The 26,057-nt window shown below is 37.4% G+C and overlaps 1 protein-coding gene across 7 annotated transcripts in view; it reads left to right on the top strand.

The window, feature by feature from the left end:
- The window catches only part of ptprt (protein tyrosine phosphatase receptor type T), a 625,436-nt gene that overhangs the window by 341,218 nt on the left and 258,161 nt on the right, over window positions 1–26,057 (top strand). For all 7 annotated transcript variants that reach the window (XM_030135306.1, XM_030135308.1, XM_030135311.1 and 4 more), the window contains exons 12-13: window positions 18,808–19,009; window positions 24,026–24,128. In XM_030135306.1, coding sequence (XP_029991166.1) covers window positions 18,808–19,009; window positions 24,026–24,128 — 305 coding nt within the window. The remainder of the gene's footprint in view (window positions 1–18,807; window positions 19,010–24,025; window positions 24,129–26,057) is intronic.

A 26,057-nucleotide genomic window follows, 5' to 3' on the forward strand; every position in this document is an offset into this window, starting at 1 on the left:
TCCGACTGCCACTTCCAGCTGTTTCACCCATCTGAGGAAACTCTGGCTGCCATTGCCGGCAAAAGGAGCAGGTAGATCCACAATCACTCTCTCTCTATAGGGTGATAGGCCAGGGGAAGCCCTCCTGGTAGGTTTAAAGGGGTCTTCATCACCGTACCACATGATGACAATTTTTTTTTTCCACACCGCTAAGCGCAACAGACACGCAGGCTAACTATACTGAGAAGCTAGGCTAACCGCGGTAATAACTATGAACAGCGGTCGGCAGAACAGAACCACCACTGCCACCAATGGAACCGAACGGCCTTTCTGCCTAACTTATAATTGGTGAAAGCTAAGTAATAAAGGGCACACAGGAGTTTAGCAGGTCCATCGTTTAACATGCTACAAACTCGGCGTGACTTCATCCTCCAAGACTTAATGTATGCATACCTCACATGAAACTCATCTATTGCAACCAACTGCAACACATGTGGTTACCATGATCACACTGCTTAAAGCTTTACATTATTGTAGATCTACGCAGGAGAAAGATAAATATCACCAACAATGGGCAATTGTACTATTCAAGGAAAGCTTGAATGGCTTGCCTGCCAATATGGCGTCGTAAACAGAAAACCACGTGATCATGTGACGTGTGTGCAAAACCTCAATAATCACATGTGAAGTGGTAGAATGACAACTGGATGTGTTTTATGGACTCAGGAACACAGAACTGCAGCAGATTGAATACAGATGAATGAAAAGAAGTGGATCCAGAAACAGGAAAAAATAGATTTGAAATTTTTTTTTAGCATATTTACTATAAAATAAAAATGAATGTGCACAATGAAACTTTACAGAGATTACAGAAATAAACTTTCAACTATTTTCAAACATTTGTTTTTCTAGATATAGAGTGGGAAAGTTTGGCACATGCTACATCCCCATAGGTTCATAGCGGAAGTAATGTTTTGTTGTGATTCTTTTCAGGATTCTGATTGGTAAATGGTACTCGATCATCTCACTACACTGCCATCTACAGGCCTGGCATGCTCAGTGTAAATATATGGGGCTGTCTAAAAGCAGAGTTTTCTGAAAAAATGGTCACGTCTGTGAGGTTTTTTTTTTAATGGAGAGGGGGAAATATTCATTTTGTAAAATACCTACATATACATGTAGCCAGAGTGAGACACAACCATAATGGGCACCATTACAGTTGGAGGTTATACAAGATACATTTACATGCACAAAACAATATTTTATGGTGTTGTGAGTGAGTAGAGACACCGCTGGTATTTATTTATTTTTTTAATATCTCATCTTTAGGATATATACGAGGGCTGTTCAATAAGTTCATAGCCTCACCCAGAAATACTGGTTGTTATAATACAGGATGTTACATTCTTTTGTGATGGGATAGTGATGCTTGAACATCGATGGACCAAGTGCATTGCTGTAAATGGAGATTATGTTGAAAAATAAAATATAAATTATCAGTCTGTGTTGTTCTGTTCTGGGTGAGCCCATGAACTTATTGAACGGCCCTCGTGTATATATATATATATATATATATATATATATATATATATATATATACACACACACACACACACACACACACACACACACACACACACACACACACACATACACACACACACACAGGGTGGGGAAGCAAAATTTACAATATTTTGAGGCAGGGATTGAAAGACAGTGTATGACCAGTTAGTTTATTGAAAGTCATGAGAATTTATTTGCCACAAGAAAATTTACATAATAGAAAATGTTTTTATTCTATGTGTCCTCCTTCTTTCTCAATAACTGCCTTCACACGCTTCCTGAAACTTGTGCAAGTGTTCCTCAAATATTCGGGTGACAACTTCTCCCATTCTTCTTTAATAGTATCTTCCAGACTTTCTTGTAATAGTTTTGCTCATAGTCATTCTCTTCTTTACATTATAAACAGTCTTTATGGACACTCCAACTATTTTTGAAATCTCCTTTGGTGTGACGAGTGCATTCAGCAAATCACACACTCTTTGACGTTTGCTTTCCTGATTACTCATATGGGCAAAAGTTTCTGAAAAGGTATGGATAATAGTGTTAGGTATGATTATGACATCAATATATGTTTGGTTTCAAAACAACTGACATGGTGCCTGCTGAGAAAAAACAACTAAATGTTCATTGTAAATTTTGCTTCCCCACCCTGTATATATATATATATATATATATATATATATGCAACTGCAGAAAGAAAAACATAAAAAATCTAAAAACACTGGCATTGGTGCATCAAACTATAAAAAGGTTATCTGTCAATTCAAAATGTTTTACTTCACAGACTTCCTTCGTGCACATATTTGGGGACTATAAGCACTTGATTGGTTTTAGGTACTAAAACCTCTACACAAAACAACTACTAGCTTCAGAGAAAAGCCTGTGGTAAGGGTATGGGATAAAGTAGACCCTTTCACATTGTTACAAAGCCTTTTCACCTACAAAGAAATAACCACACAACCGTGCCCTTGCCCTGTACAGCACCTTGGTGTAAACAGTAACGAACTATGGACATGGCTTAGTAAAATCAACACACAACTCCCACTGGTTAGACTACAGTCAAATGTATACTGATATTATATAGAACATTTTTTTATTGTATCAGTAGTGACAAAAAAAAAAAAAAAAAATGCTGCTGTTACAAATATGGATGTTCAACCATAAGGCAGTCATGCTGAGGGCACTGAATGACCAGCACTGGCCTTGTTTCAAACCTATAAAATCAAACTAAAATAACTCAATAATCACTATGACTGAGGGTAGAAGGACATTTAGATTGAACATGCTGTTATGTACAAAATCTGAGCAAAGCATAAAAGATATCCCATTTCACTTGTAAATCACTGTCAGTCTGTGGTGAATAGCTTGTCAGCAAAAGGCTTTAAATGCAGGAATTAGAACAGAGGAAGCATGTGTAGTCTGCATTAGCATCTACTGGGAGAGCGCTCCTTCTGTCACTCATCTCAGCCCGGCTGGCAGGAAGTTGCTGTGTGGCTGTCAAACAAGTGTCACACACAGATGCAGTTTCAGGCCGTTTCCCGTCAAACTGTCACCGCTGGTGTATTTATTTATTATTTTCTTTCTGGAGTGACTTTAGCGCTCCACACTGATCACCTCTTCCAGGGTGAGTAGAGTTTCTTGCTCTTTGATCTCTTGCTCTTCTTTTTTTTTTTTTGTCAGCAAGCAGGATTGATTTTGATTTGATTTTTGGTCACAACGGGCTACTGTATAGAAGAAAAAAAAGACTGCATGCAGGAGCTGTGGAAAGCATGTATTGTCATTTGTGAATTTGATTTTACCAGAATATGAGGTGGCCCCTCCCTTATTGCTATCTGCCTCTTGACTGCTGATTGAACAGTCTGATTAGGCAGCGGAGGCCTTTGTTAGAGATTAACAGCCAGCTATTTGGAAACTGGAATATTACCATCCTCTTTTTATGTCATTCTCTTGTGTATATTTATCTTGATGAGAACAATCGGGCAGCCTCAGACTATATTTAGTCTTCATCTCTGTTTGTCCTCCTGTCTTTCTTTTTCTCACTTCTGTTTGCTTATCTAAAGTCATTGAGAATAATACCAGTGGTGCAGCGAGGAAAAATGATCAGACTATTGTCTCCATCCCTATTTTCCTCCCCGATGAGCTTATCTGTTTGGGGACAATAGAGAAATAGGATGTGGAGAACACAGAAATATCCATGCCTGTTGGTATTTTTACTTACAGTGTGTCTGCATATGTGTTAGTATTTCTAGGAGGATTTTTACATATACATAGAAATTGGGTTACATAGTCTTTGTGACGTGCAGATTTGTTTGTTTCCCTTAACCCTATAACGCCAAACGTATCATATTTGATACATGAGTTTTAAAGCCCTCTACATGATCAGTGTGATATTTATTCTTTTGAAAAACCTAATGTATACAATTAGATACATGCAATACACAGATAATCTACCAGGGGGAGGAATTCGTTCACCAGAGGCCTTTCCAGTGACAATGCAAGATTGTCATTAATGAGGAAGGAGGCAGAACTTTGCCAATTTTGAAAAGGAATTACTAACTTGTTAGACATGTTTGTGTTATATTATGTTTTTGTTTGTTCAAAAATAATAATACTTGAGCAATGAGACCGGATCTTTAATATATGATACAACATTGAAACTCATAAATGGAAATTGATATTTGAAAAAAAAAATTAAATAAAATTTTGGTTGTTCAGAAGGACCAATAAAGGCTCCAGTTTCAAAGAACTGGGATTTTCTGTCATTTAATGGTTCAGGCTTTACAGGGTTAATTAACTTAACTTATTATTCTACTATTCCACGTGCATTGCATATTATGTTTTAGGGCTGGGGGTTATAGTAAAGGCTACATTTAAAGCATATTCACAATAGTGCAGTTTAGATGGAGGTTAAGGTTGGGATTCTAACAGAAGTTAAATCCTAACATTATCCCTTAACCCCACCCATTTTGTACACTGAGAGTAGGGTTATGATTGTGTTTGAATCTTGTGTCAACTGATGAAGTTGACATATGTGTGCCCATCCCCACCAACCTGAGCTAATTAGTAGGCTAGCTGACAGACCATATAATTCAGTATGTATAACTGCTAACATCAGTTATTGCAACAAAGTTTTGTTTTTCTGTTGTAATGAAGCACCAGTACACTTCAAGGCAGAATCCTCTGATGGTCTTGTTAGTGTTAGTCCTTAAACACAACTACAGCAGACCTGCCTCTCAGGGAGAAAACTAAGTTGTGTTCAATGAACAAGTGCTCTAAATGTCTGATTTGATAGCCGAGCTAACGCTAGAAAAGCACAAACAGCATAGAAGACACTGACAGGCTACACCTGTCAATCACAGTGACCACTCCTTTAATAATGAAGACATTTTGGTCTCAATATCTAAATCAGCGTGTTACATAAAAAATGTATGTGCCCTACAATTGTGATAGAAGGAACTGAACCTTAGAGACTAAAACTTGTACCAGGCTGCAAACGTGTTTATTTCTGCTGGTCTTCTTATTTTGGGGGTTCTATAGAGATTGTTAAGATTGTTAAACGAGCCCAACCCCAGTGGACATTCTGTTTACTGCTGATTTTGATATTTCCACATTAGATTCACTTTTCAGCCCTGGCGGTTGCTTGATTTTAAAAGGATAAGCAGTATAAAACAAAGCGTGTGATTTTTCTCCTGCTTTACCTTCCATAGTGACCCAGAATGTCTTGACATTTTAAAGTCTGGTAAGCTGGAGAACACTCCGTCCCAAATGGCAACTTCTAAAAACAGAAATAGTAGGGGAAAAAAATTAAAACAATACTGAGTTCCAGGGCAAGGCATGAGGTGTCAGAGTACATGGTGAGTGGAGTTTTATTCAGGTTTTTATATACTGCCTCCATAAAAACTGCGTTATTAAATATCTTCCTGTCATGATTTTTTTCTGTGCTGAGGTAGAGGGAGGCAGGATAGCATGAGTCAGGGAGCACACAGAGAGGAAAAAATGTGTGTTGTGCATATTGGCCTTGACACACTTAGTAGAGTCATAGCGTAGGACAGGAGTTGTCATCACAGCGGGAAAAGAACTATTATTTAGTTTGTATTGAAACTTGAATAATACGGTATGTGTTTTTCATGAATAAATTTTAATAAGGAGCAGAAGATCTCTTGTGTTTTGGTGTGGCTGTCTAATGAGCAGCATGTGTCAAGAGTTGAGGGGAAAATGATTTATCTTATTTTTTTCTTTTTATTTATTTATTTTTTCCTTTCTTTTCTTGTTTTCCTTCAGCATATCTCATTTTTCAGATTTTTCTTAGACAAGAATACAGGTGCCAAGATGGAGAAACAGAGTCACTTCATTTGGTGAAAACACCAGACTCAGAAATGGACCACAATAATCACATTGAGACCATTTGGAGACGGTTTCAGTCCAGTTCCAAACAAACTCTGGAGTGGTTTGTATGAGTTTGCATCGCGATTCATCCAATCCAGTCCAACCCTCAGTTGAACACTTGTAGCCACATGTCTTTGGAGATACAGTAGAAAACCAAAACTGTTGGAAAGAAGATGTAATTATGTAGCTGTCCCCCCCTACCCCACATCACAACAGACACAAACCAACCCTCAACTTTAATAACCCAACTGATTCAGAGCAAACAGACTGTAAGTTTATAAAAGTATTAAAACTATCATGCTGATATTTGGACATCTACATGGTCTGAGCCATAGTCATTAAAGCTGCGTATGACTTTCATCACCATTTTTTCATCAAATCTGTAAAACCCAAGTCATAGCCTAAGTATCACAAAATTGTTCACTGTGAGGGAAAAGATTCAGGTGCGTAATCACGGAAAGACTTACGGATTTGTGATACTTAGGCTATGATTCGGATTTTACAGATTTGATGAAAAATTGGTGACAAAAGTCATACGCAGCTTTAACTTTAATGGAGCTGCTGTGATCAGTATTTTTTCTTCAGTTGTAAATTTTACATTCAGTTCCACTCTGAATTGTCACCTTCACCCTGGAAATATCAAGATATTATAAACCATCCAGTTTTCAACACTATCTCAGAGTAAATCAGAATACCTCATATGTAAATAGTTTGGACTGTAGGTTGCACAGTGGTCCAGTGGTTTGCACTGTTGTCTCACAGCAAGAAGGTTCTGGGTTGGATTCCCCTTTGAACCGCTGATTCTCTGTGTGGAGTTTGCACATTCTGCTATCCAGGTCTTCTGGTTTCTAAGAAAGTGAAAAAGCCTTATTTCTAGAACATTTGTCTTATTTTTCATCTAAAAAATTTTCATCTAAAAATCTAAATATTTTTCATCTAAAAACTTGCCAAGAAATGTTTACACAAGAAAAATGTTCTTATTTTTCTTATTTTAATCTATCTATCTATCTATCTATCTATCTATCTATCTATCTATCTATCTATCTATCTATCTATCTATCTATCTATCTATCTATCTATCTATCTATCTATCTATCTATCTATCTACAGTATATGTATATATATGTGTATATATATATATATATATATATACACATACATATATATATATATATATATACACATACATATATACATATATATATATACACACACACACACACACACACACACATATATATATATATATATATATATATATATATATATATATATATATATATATATATATATATATATATAACTTATTCTAAATCAAGCCTGTCTAAATCAAGGCAGATTTTACTAGTAACAACGTATGGCAATGTTTTCCAAATTTTCCCAGCAAAAGATCCAGATTGTTGCCAACATGACAAAAATGATAACACAGTTTAACAGTTTAACATGACTCTTGATTAATTTGAAAAATGACTGAAACATTCCTATAGCCAGTAGGAATGAGGTGGGGACATGAAACCAAAGCCCTTTTTTCTCTCATTCACTCCCATGTTAAAATACTCTAACTAACATGTTTGACAAACTCCACATTCCCACAGTCACTGCTTATTCAGTTCTGACTTTTTTTCTCCACATATTATACATTGATATGTTCACAAAACTCACAACAAACCTCACTTGCAATACCACTTGAGATAGGATGTACGGTTATGGATTAGGCCTGATATCCGTTTGTTTGCGAGGTGGTTTCTCAGTCAGTTTAACATGGACATCCATGTCTCCTCCATAAGGATCTAATTGGACAAATTATCTCATAGTGGCTGTTTAGCTCAGTAGGTAATGCATTGGCCTTCAATGTGGAAGATCTGGGATCAGTTCCTGGTTGAAGTGATCATTTTCAGCTGAATCATATGCTTATTTTAATTTTAAACTTAAATTAGTGTGATTTTATTCCTTGTACTAAGCACTGTTTGCTAAAATTCTAGCATTTCTGTCTAATTTTAAGGTATATTATAGTTTTTTGGTTGATAGACTTTTTGCATGTTTTAACAGTTCTAGCCAAGAATTTTTTCTTACTCCATTAGCAGTTTTTTTTTTTTTTTTTTTTTGCTCAATATAAGCCAATATGACCAGATTTAGGAATTTAGGAGATTAGTGTATTTCTAGCAAGGCATTTTTTTGCAGGAGCCAAGCATACATATATGTATGGTTTATTTTCCTGTTCTTGACCATGGTCCTGACATTGATCTGAAGTTGGTCGTGGGTGTCTTCAGTGGCAACCCACTACTCCTTGTGTGTGTTTTGATTAATTAAATGCAGTGTTTGAATAGCCTTATTGGGTTTGAACTTGTGTTGTAGGTAGTCAGTGTTCAGTCATGTTATCAGATGGCAGAAGTTTTGGATGGACCTTTTAAATGTACCTTTGACCAGAGGGAGGTCATGTGAGTACAGGACTGGACAGAGGTTTGCCTCCATTAAGTGGTTAAAATCAACCATTATATGCACTTAAGGCTGACAAAAGTGGTTTTGTATGAATATTTCATAAAGAGATTACAATTAATTTCTCATCTGTTCATTCTGTATTAAACAAAACCTGGACGTCTTTGTCTAAAGTTAACTGAAGGAAAACAATGTGAGGCTGGTCCTCCTGTCTCAGTACAATGTGGGCCTTTTAGTCCCCTATGAACTGGAGCGTAGCCTGAAATCCTCCAGCCCTGTTGGCAGGCCATCAAACATTCTCACTTAATTTTAGAGCATCAGCTTAGGGAATGAACTGCCATATTCTTACTTTTCTGTCTTCCATGGACTACACAAGTGTGTGTGTGTGTGTCTGTGTATGTATGTGTATTTAGAGCTATATATAAATATATTGCAGTATTGATCATTTCTGGCTTGCTACTTTAATTATATTTGCACGGAACAACTGTAACCCACAATAATTTCCCCTGGGATTAATAAAGTATTCTGATTGTGATTATGTAGTTAGTGTTGCTTCAAATCACATATGTTCTGGCAGTGCAATAGAATATGCTATCTGAGTTTGTAGTCATGCCTCTTGTCTTCCCAGTGGTTAAAAGTGATTATTCCAAGGCTGGATTATTGATTGACTGGGTTGATTTTGAGAAAATAAAACATTCAAATCAGATCACTTTCATCCCATGCTGAATTTTAGTAGAACACAGCAAGGTTTATTCATGTTACAAACACACACTGAAAAGGCATTTGAACTTAAAACAATGAATATACAAAACAGCAAAAGCTATGTTAGACTGAAATCAAGAGAGGAAAAGATTAGACACAGGGCAAGTAAAAGTGAATGGCCACGAAAGTCCAGAGTTAAAAATCCTCATCCATATGCAAAACTGCAGCATAGATGAAAAAAGATAATGTTTTATGGCCCAGGCTCTAGTGTACTGGGCTGTATAAAAAGCAATCGAAGGGAGTGAGTTTGCCAGTTTAGTAAACTGATAATGTTCAGCCACCCTGCTAACAGAGCAGACTACAAAAAAGGAGGAAAACAGGGTAGAATTACAGCCTGTAACTGCAACCAGCTTTATTCATTGATAGTGGTGTAAGCTGCCTCAGATGAGAGTGTCTAAGGAATGCTTCAAGTTAGAAGGTTGTAAAGAACTCTCCTCTGGTAGCAAAAAAAAAAAAAAAAAAAAAGCTGAGAGAACAAACACATCGCAGAGCTTCCACTTAATTTGAAATGACAGAGAACAGAAACATTGAGATAGTGAGGGATGAAGGCACTACATATTTGCTAATAAAACAAACAGGAGCACAGAGAATAAAAAATGGAAAATGACAAAACTGAACTGAAATAGCATTACTACCACAGCGATCCCACACCAGCGCCTTGTAAACATTGTTTATTTGCATAAAACTTGGCTGTGGTTCAAAATGCTGTGGCCCAGCAGGATGTGAACACATTCTGACTGTGGTGTGTGTGTAATGAAAAGGGCTGCAGGGTAAGAGCTATGACTTTTAATGCTCACCGGCATCAGTCTGCAGCCCAGACTAATATGTGGTGATGTGCACACACTAAAACCTGAAGAGGTGCAGCTTATTATGATGTTGAGCCTTTTAAAAAGCTCGGAGCTTTAATCAACATTTCAGTAGGACTAAAAACAGATAATGTTCAGTCAGAAAAACAGATCATTTACTAAAAGGGTTTAATGAGCCATGGGCAAACTTTGCATGCACCTGTGGTGAAAAACTGTTTTTGCCTCATACACTTTCTTACATTACTATATCAAGTAGGGCTGCAGCTATCGAATATTTTAGTATTCCAGTATTCTACTGAAAATTCCTTCGATTAATCAAGTAATCGGATAAAACTTATTTTTGCTTGATTAAAGAGCAATTATAAATACACAAGAGGAAATAAGGTATTTCACTTAATAATGAAGGACCAATTGGCTTCCTTTTTCTACCACAAAGGTATATGTACAGATTGCCTTTGTAGCATGTTGCACCACTGTGCTTCTACAGTAGTTTCGAGTAGACTTCCACTTTTTTTCATTTTACAACAGTTGTCTTTGGACATTAAGGTTCATCACTATCGCCAGGCATTATGTTGGTTTCAATCTACCACTGCTGGATGTTACCAAATATCAAACAATGAACCTATAACAAGTGCCAGATGAGGACAGTTACATCAGTCTTTTGCAGTTGTGAATGAAACATCCCAGAAACTCCTCAAGGGAAGTCCTTAAAATTTGCCACCAGTGTTCACCTGGACTCTAAGACATACTCATTAGATTTGGTGAAAGGTTAAAGTTCCTTTGACCCCCATATTCATCCCATTCTTGTGAACTGGATTTATCAAGAATGCCTGGGGGGACTTTCAGTACCTACATCTAGCACAAACATCCACATAAACTCAAAGACCTACTGGCCATGTGCCCCCTGTCCCCATTTTGAAAACCTTTAGAGAAAAAAAAGTAGTTCTCCAAATGGGAATTGAACCCAGGAGTTCCATGTTGTAGTCTGATACATTACAGAGTGAGTTAAGGGTCTGGTGTGTCTGAGGTAGACCTATCCACTATATGATTGCCTTGGTACTTATCGAAATGTAAGTTACCAGCCCAGATATGATATAACAAGGGTGCTGATTGGCTCTGTGGTAATAGACAAACCGATATTTTGTGCCACAGTACTGTGTGAATAGCCACTTCATAATTTTTTATTGCAAAAGACATACCTTTCTTGGATTTTAGCAGGAATTGGACTTGACTTACTGCATTCACATCACATAGAGTAAGGACTTGCAGGTTAAGATTTGCTTCTTGCTTACATGTTGGACTTAGACTGCTTGTATCTTACTACTACTACTACTCATCTATAAAAGGGAAGTAGACTCTGTTTGTGTGTGTATCGGGCATCACACAAAATCCACAAAGAACTGACTGCTGCAGTTTGGCATACTTACGTATTTTTGGTCAAGGAAGAGACTAGCAAAAACAGTAAGTTGATAAGACCATATTTTGGGAGATATTAGTAATTTTGATATATAATAGCCTTACAATCACTGTGCTATGCCCATGACGGGTGACGGGAAGCGCAGTACCATGCTGCATGATGGGAAATGAAGTTAAAAACAGGAACAACTCATTTACTAACTTCAGTTCCTAGATATCAGTATTAATATATTAATTGTTTAAATTTTAAAGAATGATTTACCAAACAATTTTTATGTCAGTACTTATAAAATATAGACTAACATCTTTTCCCAAGTCAGCTCTCCCCAGTATAAAAACTACCACATCTAGAACCCGTGGTTCCCCATGGGTCAATGCACTAGTTACATAGATTAGATGACTCTGTACAAACATGGATGTAAACTGTCTTGCATTTTCCTCTTCCCTCTGATCTCTTCAGTGTTTACCTCCCTCTCATTCTTTGCGTTTCTTAGTCAATCTCATGCACACACTCTCACATATACACTTTCCCTCTGGTGAGTTATCCCCCATAGACATACACTCTATTACCTAAGATGCACTGCCCTGCTGCACGCCTGCTTTTTCATTGGTCAATAAAACAACCTGAGCTTTATGGCTTTACTGATTCCAAGTACATCAACTATAGAGAGAGCGGGTGGGTGAAAGAGAATACATCTGAAGTTTATGGCTCAAACTTCTCCTTTTCAGGAAGACGGAATGTGTGAGTAGATCAAGCGAGGAAAAGAGATGGAAAAGAGGAAATGGGAAGTTAGGCTAAAATAGAGGAGAGAACAGAGAAAATTAAGCTCAGAGTAAGAGAGGCTACTGCTCAGCATGATGGGAGACATAAAGGAGTGAGGCGAAGGCAAAGAGTGACAGAGAGCTCATAAAAATATAGAGGGCCATTCATGACTTATAAAATAACAGCCATCGATGTGCAAAGCAAAACTGCAGCGTAGATGAAATAGATGATGTTTTATTGTTCTGGCCCCAAAGTCCCAGTCTGCATAAATAGCTATTGATTTAACATGTTTTATTCAGCCAGCCAGGCGAACTTTGAGGCCTTGGAGACTTCAGCTGCTTGTCGAAGGCGAGGCTGCTGTTCCATCGAGGGCTTTCTGCTGCACTTTACACCGTCAACTTTCTATTGGCTGAAGGTTTTGTCCCATGTTCCTCAGACTGAGAGGCGTTTAGTTGTCTGTCTGTGTTTGTGGCAGGGGAGTTGAGAGCTGGGAAAGTGGAGAAAATTTCTCATCTGTGATTTGCTTTAACAATGCAGCAGTCATGAAAGGAGATATGAGATACTTTACTTGAGAAAACGAGTCAGTAGCACACTGAAAATACTCCACCACAAGTACAGGCTCTGTATGCAAAGCATTACTTTAGTACGTAGTATCAGTTATTATCTAGGTACTCAGTAGTGCTGGGTGATTTTATGATTTGATACAATACCGATTTCTGTTTTGGCATATCGATACCTGATATTGATACTTTCAATGTGGTATTTATAAAGGTCGCTGGTGTTGCTGCAGAGTTGTACATTTTTACTACACAGACTACACTTTGCTGTAGTTTTGTCCACAGGTGAAAAGTACGCCCACACCACACTCCTCTTTGTCTCAGCCATACTCTCCTTTCAGACACGTGCAGGTGCAGACTGAACTGTTGCTAACAGGCTAAAAACAGCTAACTGGAATTGCAGCACTTCTGGTCACATGACATGGATAGACTAGATCAATTTTTTGCTGCAGGGGGGTGTGTCGGTACAAAACCTTGAAGTAAGTTACCCTATAAGATTCAGATGTGACACAGGCACTTTTATTTCACATTTATTAATTAATATAGATACTTTATTAGTGTCCTCAAATCCTCAAATGAGTAGTTTGCAAGTATCGATATATCGTTACCACAGAATCGATGCGCCCGCTGTTAGCACTGAGTGTTCATTGTACAATTAAAGGGTCTCCTTCAATATATGTGCATATATTATATTAATACATGATGTTTTAGATTAATTTTCATTGTCCTCCAATTGATCTACTTTATATTATTTACTTTTGATTACATTAATTTAGCAAGATCATCATATGCTTGAAGTACTGAATACACTGTCCGCTGAGAACCATGTACCTTTAAAAAGTCAGCTTTTCATGAGCTCCGAAAAAACGGACCTATTTTCCAACCAATCCAAGAGGGTCGATAAAACTTTTTTCAAGAGGGAGAATTTGAAACTTGACCCATCAATTTATCCAAAATGATGAAAATCAATCCATTTAGAGGTAAGTGGAAGGAGATGGGTATGAACGTCTGTAATAAAGCTGTCAGACAAATGTCATAGAGTAAAGAGCATTCTATATGCTTCTGAGATGGAGTGGAATAGAAGGTTAAAGGATAAAGTAGAAATACTTAAGAACAAATACTTCAAAATTTCACTTAATTACAGTACTGCTCTAGTAATACTTCGATTACATTTCACTACTGCAATGCACAGACTTTAAAAGAGCAAAATTACAAGGGATTGGAGCTTGACTTAAGACAAGGTTATAATATTGAAGTTGTGAAACCTACCCTCAGAAGCTTCATTCAGATGCTGTATAGAGACACTTCACTGTTCCACACAGATTATGTCCCTCATTCAGGAAGAAATATATGAACAAATCTCTTCTGACTTGAATTCGCATGTTGCATGTTGGGAGATTTAATGTTGTTTTCATGTTGTTTTTATCTGGTGCGCCAATAAGGGGGGGTAAACATGAGAAAATCATGGGGCCCAACATTTGTGGGGGGCCCATAGAGCAGTGGATGGGGTCCAGTGAATACAGGCTAGAAATTGTGAAAACTTCATATAAGATCCGCTGTATAAGAGAGGCATAGAAATCGGGAGTTGGACATTAAAAGTATGTTAAGTTTCAGTTTTGTCTTCATGCTAACGTAAGTGAAGTTATGTATGGAGCACCCCCCCAATAGATTGACAAGATACTAAATTTTATGAAAGGGTCCACAACGTTTATCTTTCATGGGGCCCACAATTGGTAGCGGCGCCCCTGGTTTGTATGCTAGTATTACTTAGCTTCCAATATGCATTTGACTTTATTTGAAAGGGAACATCCACTAGTTTTTGTGTTGTGGCTGAAACACAATCTTAACTACATCAGTTTAAAAATGGCTTAAATGTAATCCTAATATGTAAAGTTAGTGTAATTTATACTGGCATTAGCTGCAACAGCCCACTAACATCATATAATTCTGTACATTCAGGTAAGAGCAGGGTAAAGGTAAAAACACTTGGTGCATGAATTACTGACTACTGCCTTTTTCCTTTTTTGCTCCTCATCAGGACATAAAATTAAGAGAAAATCTACGTTGCATATAAATGTAAGGGAATGAGTCTGCATGGTGCCTAATGAGTTGTAAAATCTCTAAAAGTAAAGTTTATGTTGGCCAGATGGCTTAATGTTTTTTTTAGAATAAAAAATTTAATTTGGAGGGTATTGTAGAGACTCCCCGTCCCTAAAAGTTTCCCTATGAGCTGTTTCTCCTCTTCTTCATCAGCCTCATATTTTCTCTCTCTTTTACACTTGTACACACACACACACGCGCACGCATTAGCAAAAACATTCTTACACATTCACACATCAGCAGCAGCCTGCAGGCCTCGTCCAAGTGAGGCACCCAGCTGTCAGTGCTTTTGATTTGAGTTTGCTAATTGAGCTACGTGTGCTGTCCAACATTCACGAGTGCAAAGTGCTGAGATCCTCCTCCCACCCCACCACACCACAGCACACCACTCCACTACACACAAACACACATCCAGCCTCCAGGCTACAGATTTTATAACAACATCCATCTACATCACTTGTTATCGCTCTCTCTCTCTCTCTTCCTCTGCTCTGCCTCAGTTCAGTCCTCTTGTACATATTTTATTCTCTCTTCTCCCCTTATCAACCCTCTTGTCATTCACATTTTCATTTAAGACTTTAGTCAATGTTTCAAGCACTTTTAATAAATGTAGTGTAACTAAATACTTGGTAATACCGAGATAATGCTGAATATCTGAAATAAAAACTGCTCAGAGTTAATATCCACTTTGTAATTCATTATCAGATCAGCCATACTGGTCTGCATAGTTTTACAAATTCTGAGAGATTGTTTCATCCATATTTGTTCTTTGTTTTTTAGCTAAGAAAGCAATAACTTGGGTATGCACACTGTGACTTAGTAGGTGATAATAATGTAACTTTCATACTATCTGGTGTCAAACAGGAAAAGTTAAGGTAGTCCACTGTGATCTAGTGTAGATGTAACATGACAGGTTCAGTGAAAGATGACTTACTCCTTCTGTAGAAAAAAAACCCATAAATATAACCATTACATTTAACAGTAAAGTATGTGACACAGTGTTTGTAAACAAAGCAGTCAAGCTCTGCCTCTTCTTGCCATACAATCAACAAAGCAGACAGAACACTAATGGTCCAGCAATTAATAACGTGAATGAGCCAGTGATGTTAATGAAAAATAAATAAATAAATTAATTAATGTTCTTACTTTTTCCTCAATGGTCATGTTCTAAAACACACATAAACATGCCCACATCATTGAAAATCTCTGACTGTACAAATGATGGTACACACTCATCATGTGTACCATCTCTTTGTGTTAAGTGACAGGCTGAAGGGTGTGTTTATGTGCTTTGACCATATTTTCTCTCAGATAGAACTGCTCCACAGTAAGTGTAGTGCAGTACACGAGAAGAGCAGAACGAACCTACAGGCCAAGGGGGAATTGAACATGTTTTCCAGGTGTCACTCTAGTCTCTTTCATTTCATTTGTGCCCTCTAAAAAGTGTTCTGGTCCATTTTTGAGTTTATTTTGTCAATAAGGTTTCAGGGTGGATAATCTAACCCAGTGAATAAGTAAGCGTTTAGTATCAACTCTCCCATTAACCTTCTCATGTTCTCAGATCCAGATCCCTTCCATTCCCAAGTTATACACCTTCTATTCAACAGCCAAAACTACTGGCTTCAAAACAGCAATTCAGAAAATCAACTCTGTGTCCAACTCTTACATAATGCAAGAGTCATGTTGTTTTTAATATTGGTCTACCTGCACATAACCATGTGATGATGTTAATGGCTGGAGGTTCAGACTCACTGCCCAGAGGTCAACCTTCAGAAATTTGCACAAAAGAAGAGGAAATTGGAAATGACAGACAGATGGCATGGTCTCTGCAGGCAATTACACCATAATACACTGACAGAGGCTCAGAAGGGATGAGGATTACTATCATTTCATTCATTCATTCATTCATTTATTTATTTAAAAAAAAAAAATCTGGTTTATTGGAGAAGGTTTCATTCTACTTTTATACTTACATCTTCCTAAATTTCTCCGAAATTTTAAAGACTGTGCCATTAAAATCTTCTTATTGGTTATCTGTGTGAGGATATTGATCATGTTCCACTAACTCTCAACTACATTAGGCGTTACCTCTAAGCTCAAATGACTTGAGAAATGAACAATTTATTTGCATAAGTATTTCCGTTCAGCTTGTTCACCTACAATATCTGGTCTGGAATGATTTATTTTACAACATCACCGCGAAAGTTATGCAACTTTCAAAAAGTCCATCACAGCTATAATATAAAAGAATGACATGTTCACCCAGAGACAGCATGGATGACAGAGCAAGGAGATGGATGGATGGATGGATGGATGGATAGATGGATGGATGGATGGATGGATGGATGGATGGATGGATGGATGGATAGATAGATAGATAGATAGATAGATAGATAGATAGATAGATAGATAGATAGATAGATAGATAGATAGATAGATAGATAGATAGATAGATAGGTGGGTAGGTGGGTAGGTGGGTGGGTGGATAATGTCATATATCATGTCACAATGGTCTGTTGTGAATTTTATTTCCAAATCCAATCCATTAGAAAGTAAGTGTGTGCAGGAATATTTTCTGGAGGTCCGGTTGGTGGACCTCCCCTGAATCCCTCCTGATGTGTTTATACCTCTCCTCTACACTCAACCACTTCTCACCTCAACTCCACACTTTTTTTTTTTTCTCCTCCTTCCACCTTGAAGCTGAAATACAAACTGAAAGGGACCTTGAGATCCAGACTCAGATGGACACATACACACAAGATGAACAGCCGGAGTTTGTCTGGGTTTGGATTTCTTCGTGTGCGTTCACCCCCACCCACTAGTCAATATTTGTTTGAACTGACTGTCATTCACAATGACAGTTGTCCTCTAATGTTCGAGTGCTATGTGTGAGTTTTTGTGTGTCTGTGTGTGCCATCACTGACAGCTGTGCAGAGTGGAAAAATGCCAGCAGCAACATTACAACGGACATCGTCAGTCCTTTCAACACAACAACTATTGAAGTGCTTTCTCCAGTCTAGTGGCCCATGAGTCAATTTCAGTCTCAGAGTGCAGATCAGATCAGATCATGGGGACAAACACCAACCTGTAGTTCAGAGCCAATGTCATTTCAAGTCCTCTTTCAGTTTATATGATGTTTAAAACACACAGCTGGACGTTTATGGGCTTTTATCCAGTATGAAGATGGAGATGGTAGTGACTGAACTCTATATTGTATACTCTGTTTGTTCTTAGATACTACAACCAATTTTAAGTAATATTTATAAACTAGAAGCACTCGGAGAGCGCAGACCTCCGCCAAGGCTGATCAGTGGCCCCCCCCCGTGGGCCCCCCCACCCCCGATCACCACCAAAATTTAATCATTTCTTCCTTATCCCATTTCCAACAAACCCTGAAAATTTCATCAAAATCTGTCCATAACTTTTTGAGTTATGTTGCACACTAACGGACAGACAAACAAACAAACCCTGGCAAAAACATAACCTCCTTGGCGGAGGTAACAAAACAAGTTAGATTGTTGGGGATGAGTATGGACAACACAAGAAATGTTGTACTTGTTTTATGCAGTTTTGCCTGTAAATATATATTGAGTCATTACATGTTTGTATAAAATAAGAATTTTAGAATTCTATAATCCTTAGATAATATTGGCTTATTTTAAGAAAATTTTATAAGTGCAATTTTCTTACTGCACTGGCAGACAACGCCCCCCACCCCCACCTCCCCATCGAAGAGGAGGCAAGGGTTATTGTTTTTGGTTTGTTTGTTTGTTTGTTAACACTCTAGCAGCAAAACATTTGGTTGAATTCATACCAAATTTGCTTTATATATTGCCAGTGTCCCAGAATGGATGTCAAAGTAGGCCAAAGTTCAAATATTTTATGAATTTTTAATTTTCCATTTAATTATAATGGATGAAATAAGACATTTGACTCAATAATGAGTTAAATTTTCTTATTTTTGTACAGACCTTTTTTGCAGTGTAGAGAGAATTCAGACAAATGTGACCCATGGTGTCCCTGTGTGGTGTCCTTCCAGATAACCTACAAGGCCCTGAGCTCATTGGACCCCAGCGCTGATTTGACCACACAGAGGGGCCGGGTCTTCAAGCTGAGGAATGAGACCCATCACCTGTTTGTAGGGCTTTACCCAGGAACCACTTACTTCTTCACGCTCAAAGCCTCCACCAACAAAGGCTTCGGTCCTCCTGTCACCACCCGCATCACCACCAAGATAGCAGGTAAACAACACATCCTCTGAGTGTTTTGACTCATTTTTGTTGTGTTTTTGTTTGTGTAAAATTTCCATATGTTAAAATGATTTGATAAATACCAGCTGTCCTGTTTAATACATCATCCAAATGACTGTTTATATTCGTTCGAGCTGGGATTCTGTCACACAAAGGCAGGCGTTTCTCTGTCCAGCCTGTGGGCCGACCTGTCAATCAGTGAATATGCCAGTCGGAGTTTTTGTTTGCGTCTTTGTCCGAGTGACCATTTTCAGAAGTGCATGACTTTTTTCTCCTCTCTCTTTGTAACCTGTTGTTTATTTCATCCATTGAATCAAATGTTAAAAGGAGCCTCACAAAACAGAAAAACAATGAAGTTCCAATGGCAGAACTGTTGAATGCCCCACACATCTCTTGTGTTATACGTTTATTTATTTTGCATGCCATCTGTTATGTGAAGACCCTTCTTTGTCATTTAATTGACAGTGTGATATAATAACTAATAAAAACCCTTCCTCTTTCTGGTTGTTTCTTGATGCCCTTTATCTGTCTGACTCATCCTGTCTGTCTGCCACTCTACCCTTTTCCTTCTCCTGGAGATTAATTTGTTTAATACAAATTTCTCCTGCATTTCCTCACTTGACTTATTTCTCTTCTCTCTCTACTTTTAAATGTTGTCTCTCCTTTTTTTTTAGATTTTGTTGTTTTCTTTTTAATTTTCTATGGATAGTTTGACACTTTCTTTTCTTTAAGTAGTATATCTTTGGGCTGGGTCATTGGATAAAGTCCAACAACGTCAGTGTTATGTGGTACAATGGAGTTGTTTGGATAATAACAGCTCTGAGGTAGTAGAGGGTGATGGCCTGATAATGGATAAATCATGGATAAACATTCCAACTAAATGCAATATGTTCAATGGTTGCAACAGTCTACAGTCATCTACTGACAGAAATAAATCTGAGGCTCAGCATGTTTGGAACATATATCGTCTATGGAGAATTTCAGCATTCAGCCCAATGTACATTCAAACACATATATCACATAAATTAACATAATTTCCAGTTGATCAGAGCATCATATTTCACGTGTTTCCCCAGTATTATCCTGTTGAATTTTTCATATGTGTGTTCTAGGCAGTGGTACTTACATAGAAAAATCAGCATACCTAAATGCACAATGTTGGAACTGATTTCAATTACCACAAAAATCTAATTTAGTATTCTTTTGGTAATAGTATTTAAATGTGGTCACTATTTATGGATTTAATATTTAATAATAATTAGTTCCTCAACACTAGTGTACTAGTAGTGTACATGTTAGCTTAGCTAAAAGCAGTAATACTTTAGGAAGTAAAAAAAAACAATAAATAAATAAATAAATAAATAAATACATAAATAAATACATAAATAATCGTAATAATAATATAGAAATAAATAAATCTAAAGTAGATGAAAATACTTAAAGCCTGTTCACTACTACAGTACTGCAGTGACATGAACCCAGCTTCATCATTTCCTGGTTAGCTTTCCATGTCAATACACACCAGGTGAATTTAGACAACATATTTCTGTCTAGATGTGTTAATGTCTACACTAAGATGCATGCATTTATTGCCTAAATGTGAAAAATTGTCAGAGACTGAATGTTAAATCCACAAGATAAAAAAAAAACAGTTTAAATAGTAATTGGTATCTGAAATTCACCATACACATTAAAAAGAAAGACCTTTTACACTACACTGGGGTGTATTTTGCATTCATCAGTTTAGTAGAGTATGAATAGAGAGATGAGTGCTGTTTCTTAAAAGATGTCATTATCCATTATACCCAAAGAATGCTTTGGATAGCATGTTTAGACCATTTCACCCTCATTTTAGGATTAATGTGTAAGGACAACATTAAAATTCTAGCAATAATGATGGTTTTCCAGACTTCTGTATGTCATTAAAACCCCTATCCTCTGCAGTTTGCCTTGTTCTGCCAACTGATTTTAATCCTGAATAATGGCAGTGTAAAGTCCTGACTGAACCACACAAGACTACAGTGTAGATTTGTCATCAGGATCTTATCAGTATTGTCCTTTCAGTCAACACCTACAGTGATTTTAGCGCGACCTTTTCACTTACCCTCCATTCATCCATCATTATTAGCAAACATGTTGCAGAACAAAAAAACAAAAAAAAAAGACATAGCATCCACATGTAACAGATACGCCTCCCTCAAAATGTCACGCCATTATCAATCTTCATTTTCTCATTTAGGGACTAGGGGATGAAGAGATTTAAATGAAACTATGCAGACAGATGGAGATGGATGGATGGGGTAGGGAGGAGGGGTTGGACACGGTGTTAATAACCTAAATGCCACACTGATGAGGAGAGAAAAGTGTTGATGTTTTACTCAGATAGATACTGAGGCTGTGCTTCCAATGAGCAGACATGCCAGATATAAAATTAACCCATAAAGACCCATTTATTGATCAGCAACCAAAACCATCCACTGATCTATACTGTTTAATGTCTGTTGATCCGCTAATCCTATCAATATATGTAAATAAGTGAGACAACCAGCAGTTTGTCATCCTTTCATGGTTATCAGATTTGACCCATCTGGACATTCAGGGGCTCCGTAGTTACCATGGAAACACTGTCATCTTCGACAACATTGATTCACTAGTAAAACCCATGAAGTTTGACAAATGACAGTGGATGGAGACACTTGTTTTATGTTCAGTTATTGATATATTTGTAGAAAAAGACACTTTTTCTTAAATTTTCTCTGTTTTGATATGATAACCTTTGAATTTACACTGTGGTTTCATTAATATCTAAATTGAATATAGGAAATCAAATATAGGACTTACTTTACAGTGAAAAATGTAAAATACAGAGGATAATATGATAACGAATGGTGATAAATCACGTAAGAAAGGTTAAATAGAGAGGAAAATTCATTTGGAACTGTCACAAAAGTAATACTGGGTCTGTATGGGTTAAAAGCTTAGAGTATAGTGGGATAACTGTGGGGCCTTTCATGGTGCAGCATTCTTACTAGTGACTGATAAGATCATTGTTATCAAGATCTAACTATGTGAAAACAAATAATCCTGAAGATCTCACCACAAGATTGCAGTAACTGTGTTGGGTTGTCTCTATTACATTTAAAACATTTGGACAGAATGATGCAAACGTTGGTATTAATATTCACTAATATCTTTTTTTTTTTTTTCCCAGAGATGTGCGTACATCTCCAAAATAAACTTATCTGACAGAATAAAAATGTATTTCATCCACCCATTTGTTTTAATCCTTATCTGGGCACAGGTCAAGTTTTCCCAAACCACCTGACAGAGATACTCTCTCATGTGTGTCTTGGTCTACACCAGTCAGCGCTAATCAACTTCCTAACACAAGTCTGATATTGTGAGCAAATGTATACACATCCAAACTACATTTTCTGCAGTTACACATAGAGATTGTATAATTACAGAAATAGGTGTTTGGTGGTGATGGTTCTTAAATGTTTTAAGGAAGGTAACAAGTATGCATTTGGCTTCTTTCTTTCCTTTGTTTTGTCTTTCACCTCATGACCAGGCAACTCAATTAAATTAAAGATTTCCTTTGGCAGAGTGTGTACGGCTCAGTAGCATGGTTGAGAAGGTTAAACATAACAAACCAGACATATGTTCATACACATGCACAGAACAATAATGTTTATTTAAATAAAAAAGAAAGAAGTGGTGCCAGATATAACAAACCCCTCCCCTCGCACGTATTATAGCTTATTTTGGCATCGATCCAGCTGATGTCATCATGTCTATGCATGTGCTGATGTCAGCATATCAATTACCTCTATATATGTGCCAAGTGTGAAGTAAATTGAAACAAAATTGATGTTTTTATAGACATGTGAAATTTCACCCATTCTAAGTAAGTGGGAGAAAAAAAAAAGATGTAAAAACTTCATTAAAAATGTTGAACTTTGACCTACTTTTCTCAAAATATAACTACATCTATTCTGGGTCACTGGCAATCTATTAACCCAATTTGGTATGAATTCAACCAATAGTTTTGCTGCCACAGACATATGAAATTTTGCCCATTATAAGTAAATGGGGGGGGGGGGGTTGGAAAATTCATAAAAAATTTGAACTTTGACTTACTGTTCCCAAAATGTAATGAGACCTATTCTGCATCACTGGCAATGTATAAACCCAATTTGGTATGAATTCAACCAATAGTTTTGCTGGTAGAGTGTTAACATACAAATAAAGAAACAAATAATCTGAACAAAAACAATCCCCCTGTCTCTGCTTTGGGGAGCAGAGGAAAAAAAATAAATAAATAAAATAAAAAAAAGAGGAAACTAATAGAGGAAGTTGGGTTAGTGGCTAGTGCGGCTAGTGCATTGACATGCCATCAAATGGCATTAAATAACACGCAAAATGATGAAAATGCGTACGTATAGCATGCCAAATGCAATGAACTGGCGTCACATACAACACGATTTCATGAGATCAGTCTGTCAGCAGGCGTCACCCAGAGCTGAAGGACATGGTGACACAGTCACCCACCAGTGGCACACCAACACACACTGCTGTACCTCACCAAACTCCCTGCCAAGCATGGATAAATGTTTAAAACGTAATAAATGTAAAAAAGACATTTTAATGTCTGCATTTGTCATTCTGTCTTGCAGAGCAGACTGGAGTAGATCATGAGGATCCTTTGCACACCTACAGATTGAAGCAGAAATCATTATGAATAAAATAATTTTGAATCGAATTGAATCATGAGATAGTAAAAGATTCACACCCCTAATAGATAGATAGATAGATAGATAGATAGATAATAAAGTCTTAAAATACCAATTGTTATCAACAAATATTTGTCATAAATCATTAATGACGATAGTATAAAACAATCAGACAAATCATATATAATCAGATGCTACAAGTCACTGAAAAGCCATTTAATAAAAACACTGATAAATTGAACTTTTCTTCATTGCATTGTTTTTTCTCCATCAGCTCCCATGATGCCAGAGTATGAGTCTGAGGCCCCATTAAATGAGACAGAGACCACCATTACCATCCTGCTGAAACCTGCCCAGTCACGTGGAGCTCCTATCAGGTACATTTACAGCTCATGTCTTATCAGTCCCTTTACTCTTCTCTCCTGTCTGTTCCCTTCTTTTCTTCTATCAACTCATTTCTGTTACCTTATTCTCCCTTTTCATGAGTCCAGTTCATTCTTTTCCTTCTGTCTATTTTTCTCTACGTTTTCCTCAAGGCTCTATTTTAAAGCCATTACAGTCACTCACATATATAAGTCTAATTTGTATGCAAAGGAACCAGGGGAAATGGGACTTTAATTTTTTATACATTTGGCAACGAAACATATCCTTGTTAGGGTTAGTGAGTTTTTATGTATGTGTGTATATATGTATGTATATTTGTATGCACGTATGTATTTATGTATGTATGTATTTATTTATTTATGTTTCACACAAGTATGCTTGTATTGCATGACAATTATACATGACAAATGTTGCATGCAGACAGATACACATATACGCTTTCCTCATAGTCTACAAATTAACACTTAAATGTTCATATCTGCTTTTTTTTTTAATACACGTACTCCAGTCCAGCAACCTCATTAGTTTTGTTTTAATACACATAGCTAATTCATTCCTTTTTTTTTTTTTCTCAACTCGCATGCATTTTAATTAAAAGTTCACTTTGAACATGTGATCTCATCCATTTAATTGGTGTAGGGGAGAACATTATTCTCTGTTCGCCTTTAGGGAAATACAGCCTTGACAAGGGTGCACCGAGAATGTCTATCACTTCAATTTGGACTTGGGGAAATGGGTTTGTGAAATGTGAGCATGAGTCAGTGGTTTAACATTCATGTCTGTAAACCCACACACAATATCTCACTATTTACCTCCCACACACATGTAGGAAATATATTTGGTGTTGAATTAGGCTGTGTGCCAGCCACCAACATGTTATTGTGTATATCAGTCAGAGATAAGCCCTTCAACATGTTTGACTACTGCATTTTATCTGGAAGTGTTGCATGTTTGAAGTGCCAGCAGACATGTGGTGGAAGGGATGAGTCATCTTCTGGTTAATGCACGCCATTCTTTTTCTAAAGATGGACTTATGGTCACGTGGACATCACGCTTCACTACCTACACGGTCACTTCAGACAGCTCTGCGTTGGCCTCCACAGCCTTGACGTGCACCTCTTCCAGGTTATAACAACGTGGCATGGCAACGCAGACACACCCCCTCCTGGTTGGCCAATTTATGATCATGTGATGCCAGGACTTTACAGCTACAAATGTTGTGGGGTTCCGCCATATAGAGTTCATTTGCTTTTCTGAAAAACCTGTGTGGTTATGCACATTAATAGACCCACTTAATTTAACAAACTTGTGCCTTTATTTGATTAGTTAACCCCATCGGTTAACCTGTTTTTGTTCAGCGGTCGCACGGCCCATCTCCTACATTACCTCATTTGCCGTTGTTTATGCTGTAATAGTTTTAAAAGAACAATGATATCTCATTGACTTCTGCGAGCTTGTCGAAGACACTGCTCCATATTGGCCGTTATTGTTAATCTAAAACAGGAAATGCGTGCCGGAATATATTGGAACCATGTAAACAACTCCGCCCAGTGGAGTTTCATCTTTATAACCAGCCGATACCAGCAATACTGCCACCTGCTGATTTGGAAGGGAAACTACAACACTTTCTCAAAATGACGCCGCTACAGTACGCTTGAGTGTGAGAGCACATAACGCTATTGTCAGATACGGCACGCCTACATGACGCAGAGCTACGCGCAACCTTAAATCCAGTTTAAGGAATCGCAATGTTTTGTTATTTTTTTCTGCAAAGATCTACTGCCATGATTTTAATAGTTGAGATGTTTATTGAAATTCCTGCTGTAAGAGGAGCACGTCTTGGCCGAGACATTCACAGAGCACACATACTTGGATTCATACACAACTTCACATATAGAGGCAGAAAAAGTGCCATTAAAGGG

The sequence above is a fragment of the Sphaeramia orbicularis genome, chromosome 5 (assembly GCF_902148855.1).
Source record: "Sphaeramia orbicularis chromosome 5, fSphaOr1.1, whole genome shotgun sequence".
Lineage (NCBI taxonomy): Eukaryota > Metazoa > Chordata > Actinopteri > Kurtiformes > Apogonidae > Sphaeramia > Sphaeramia orbicularis.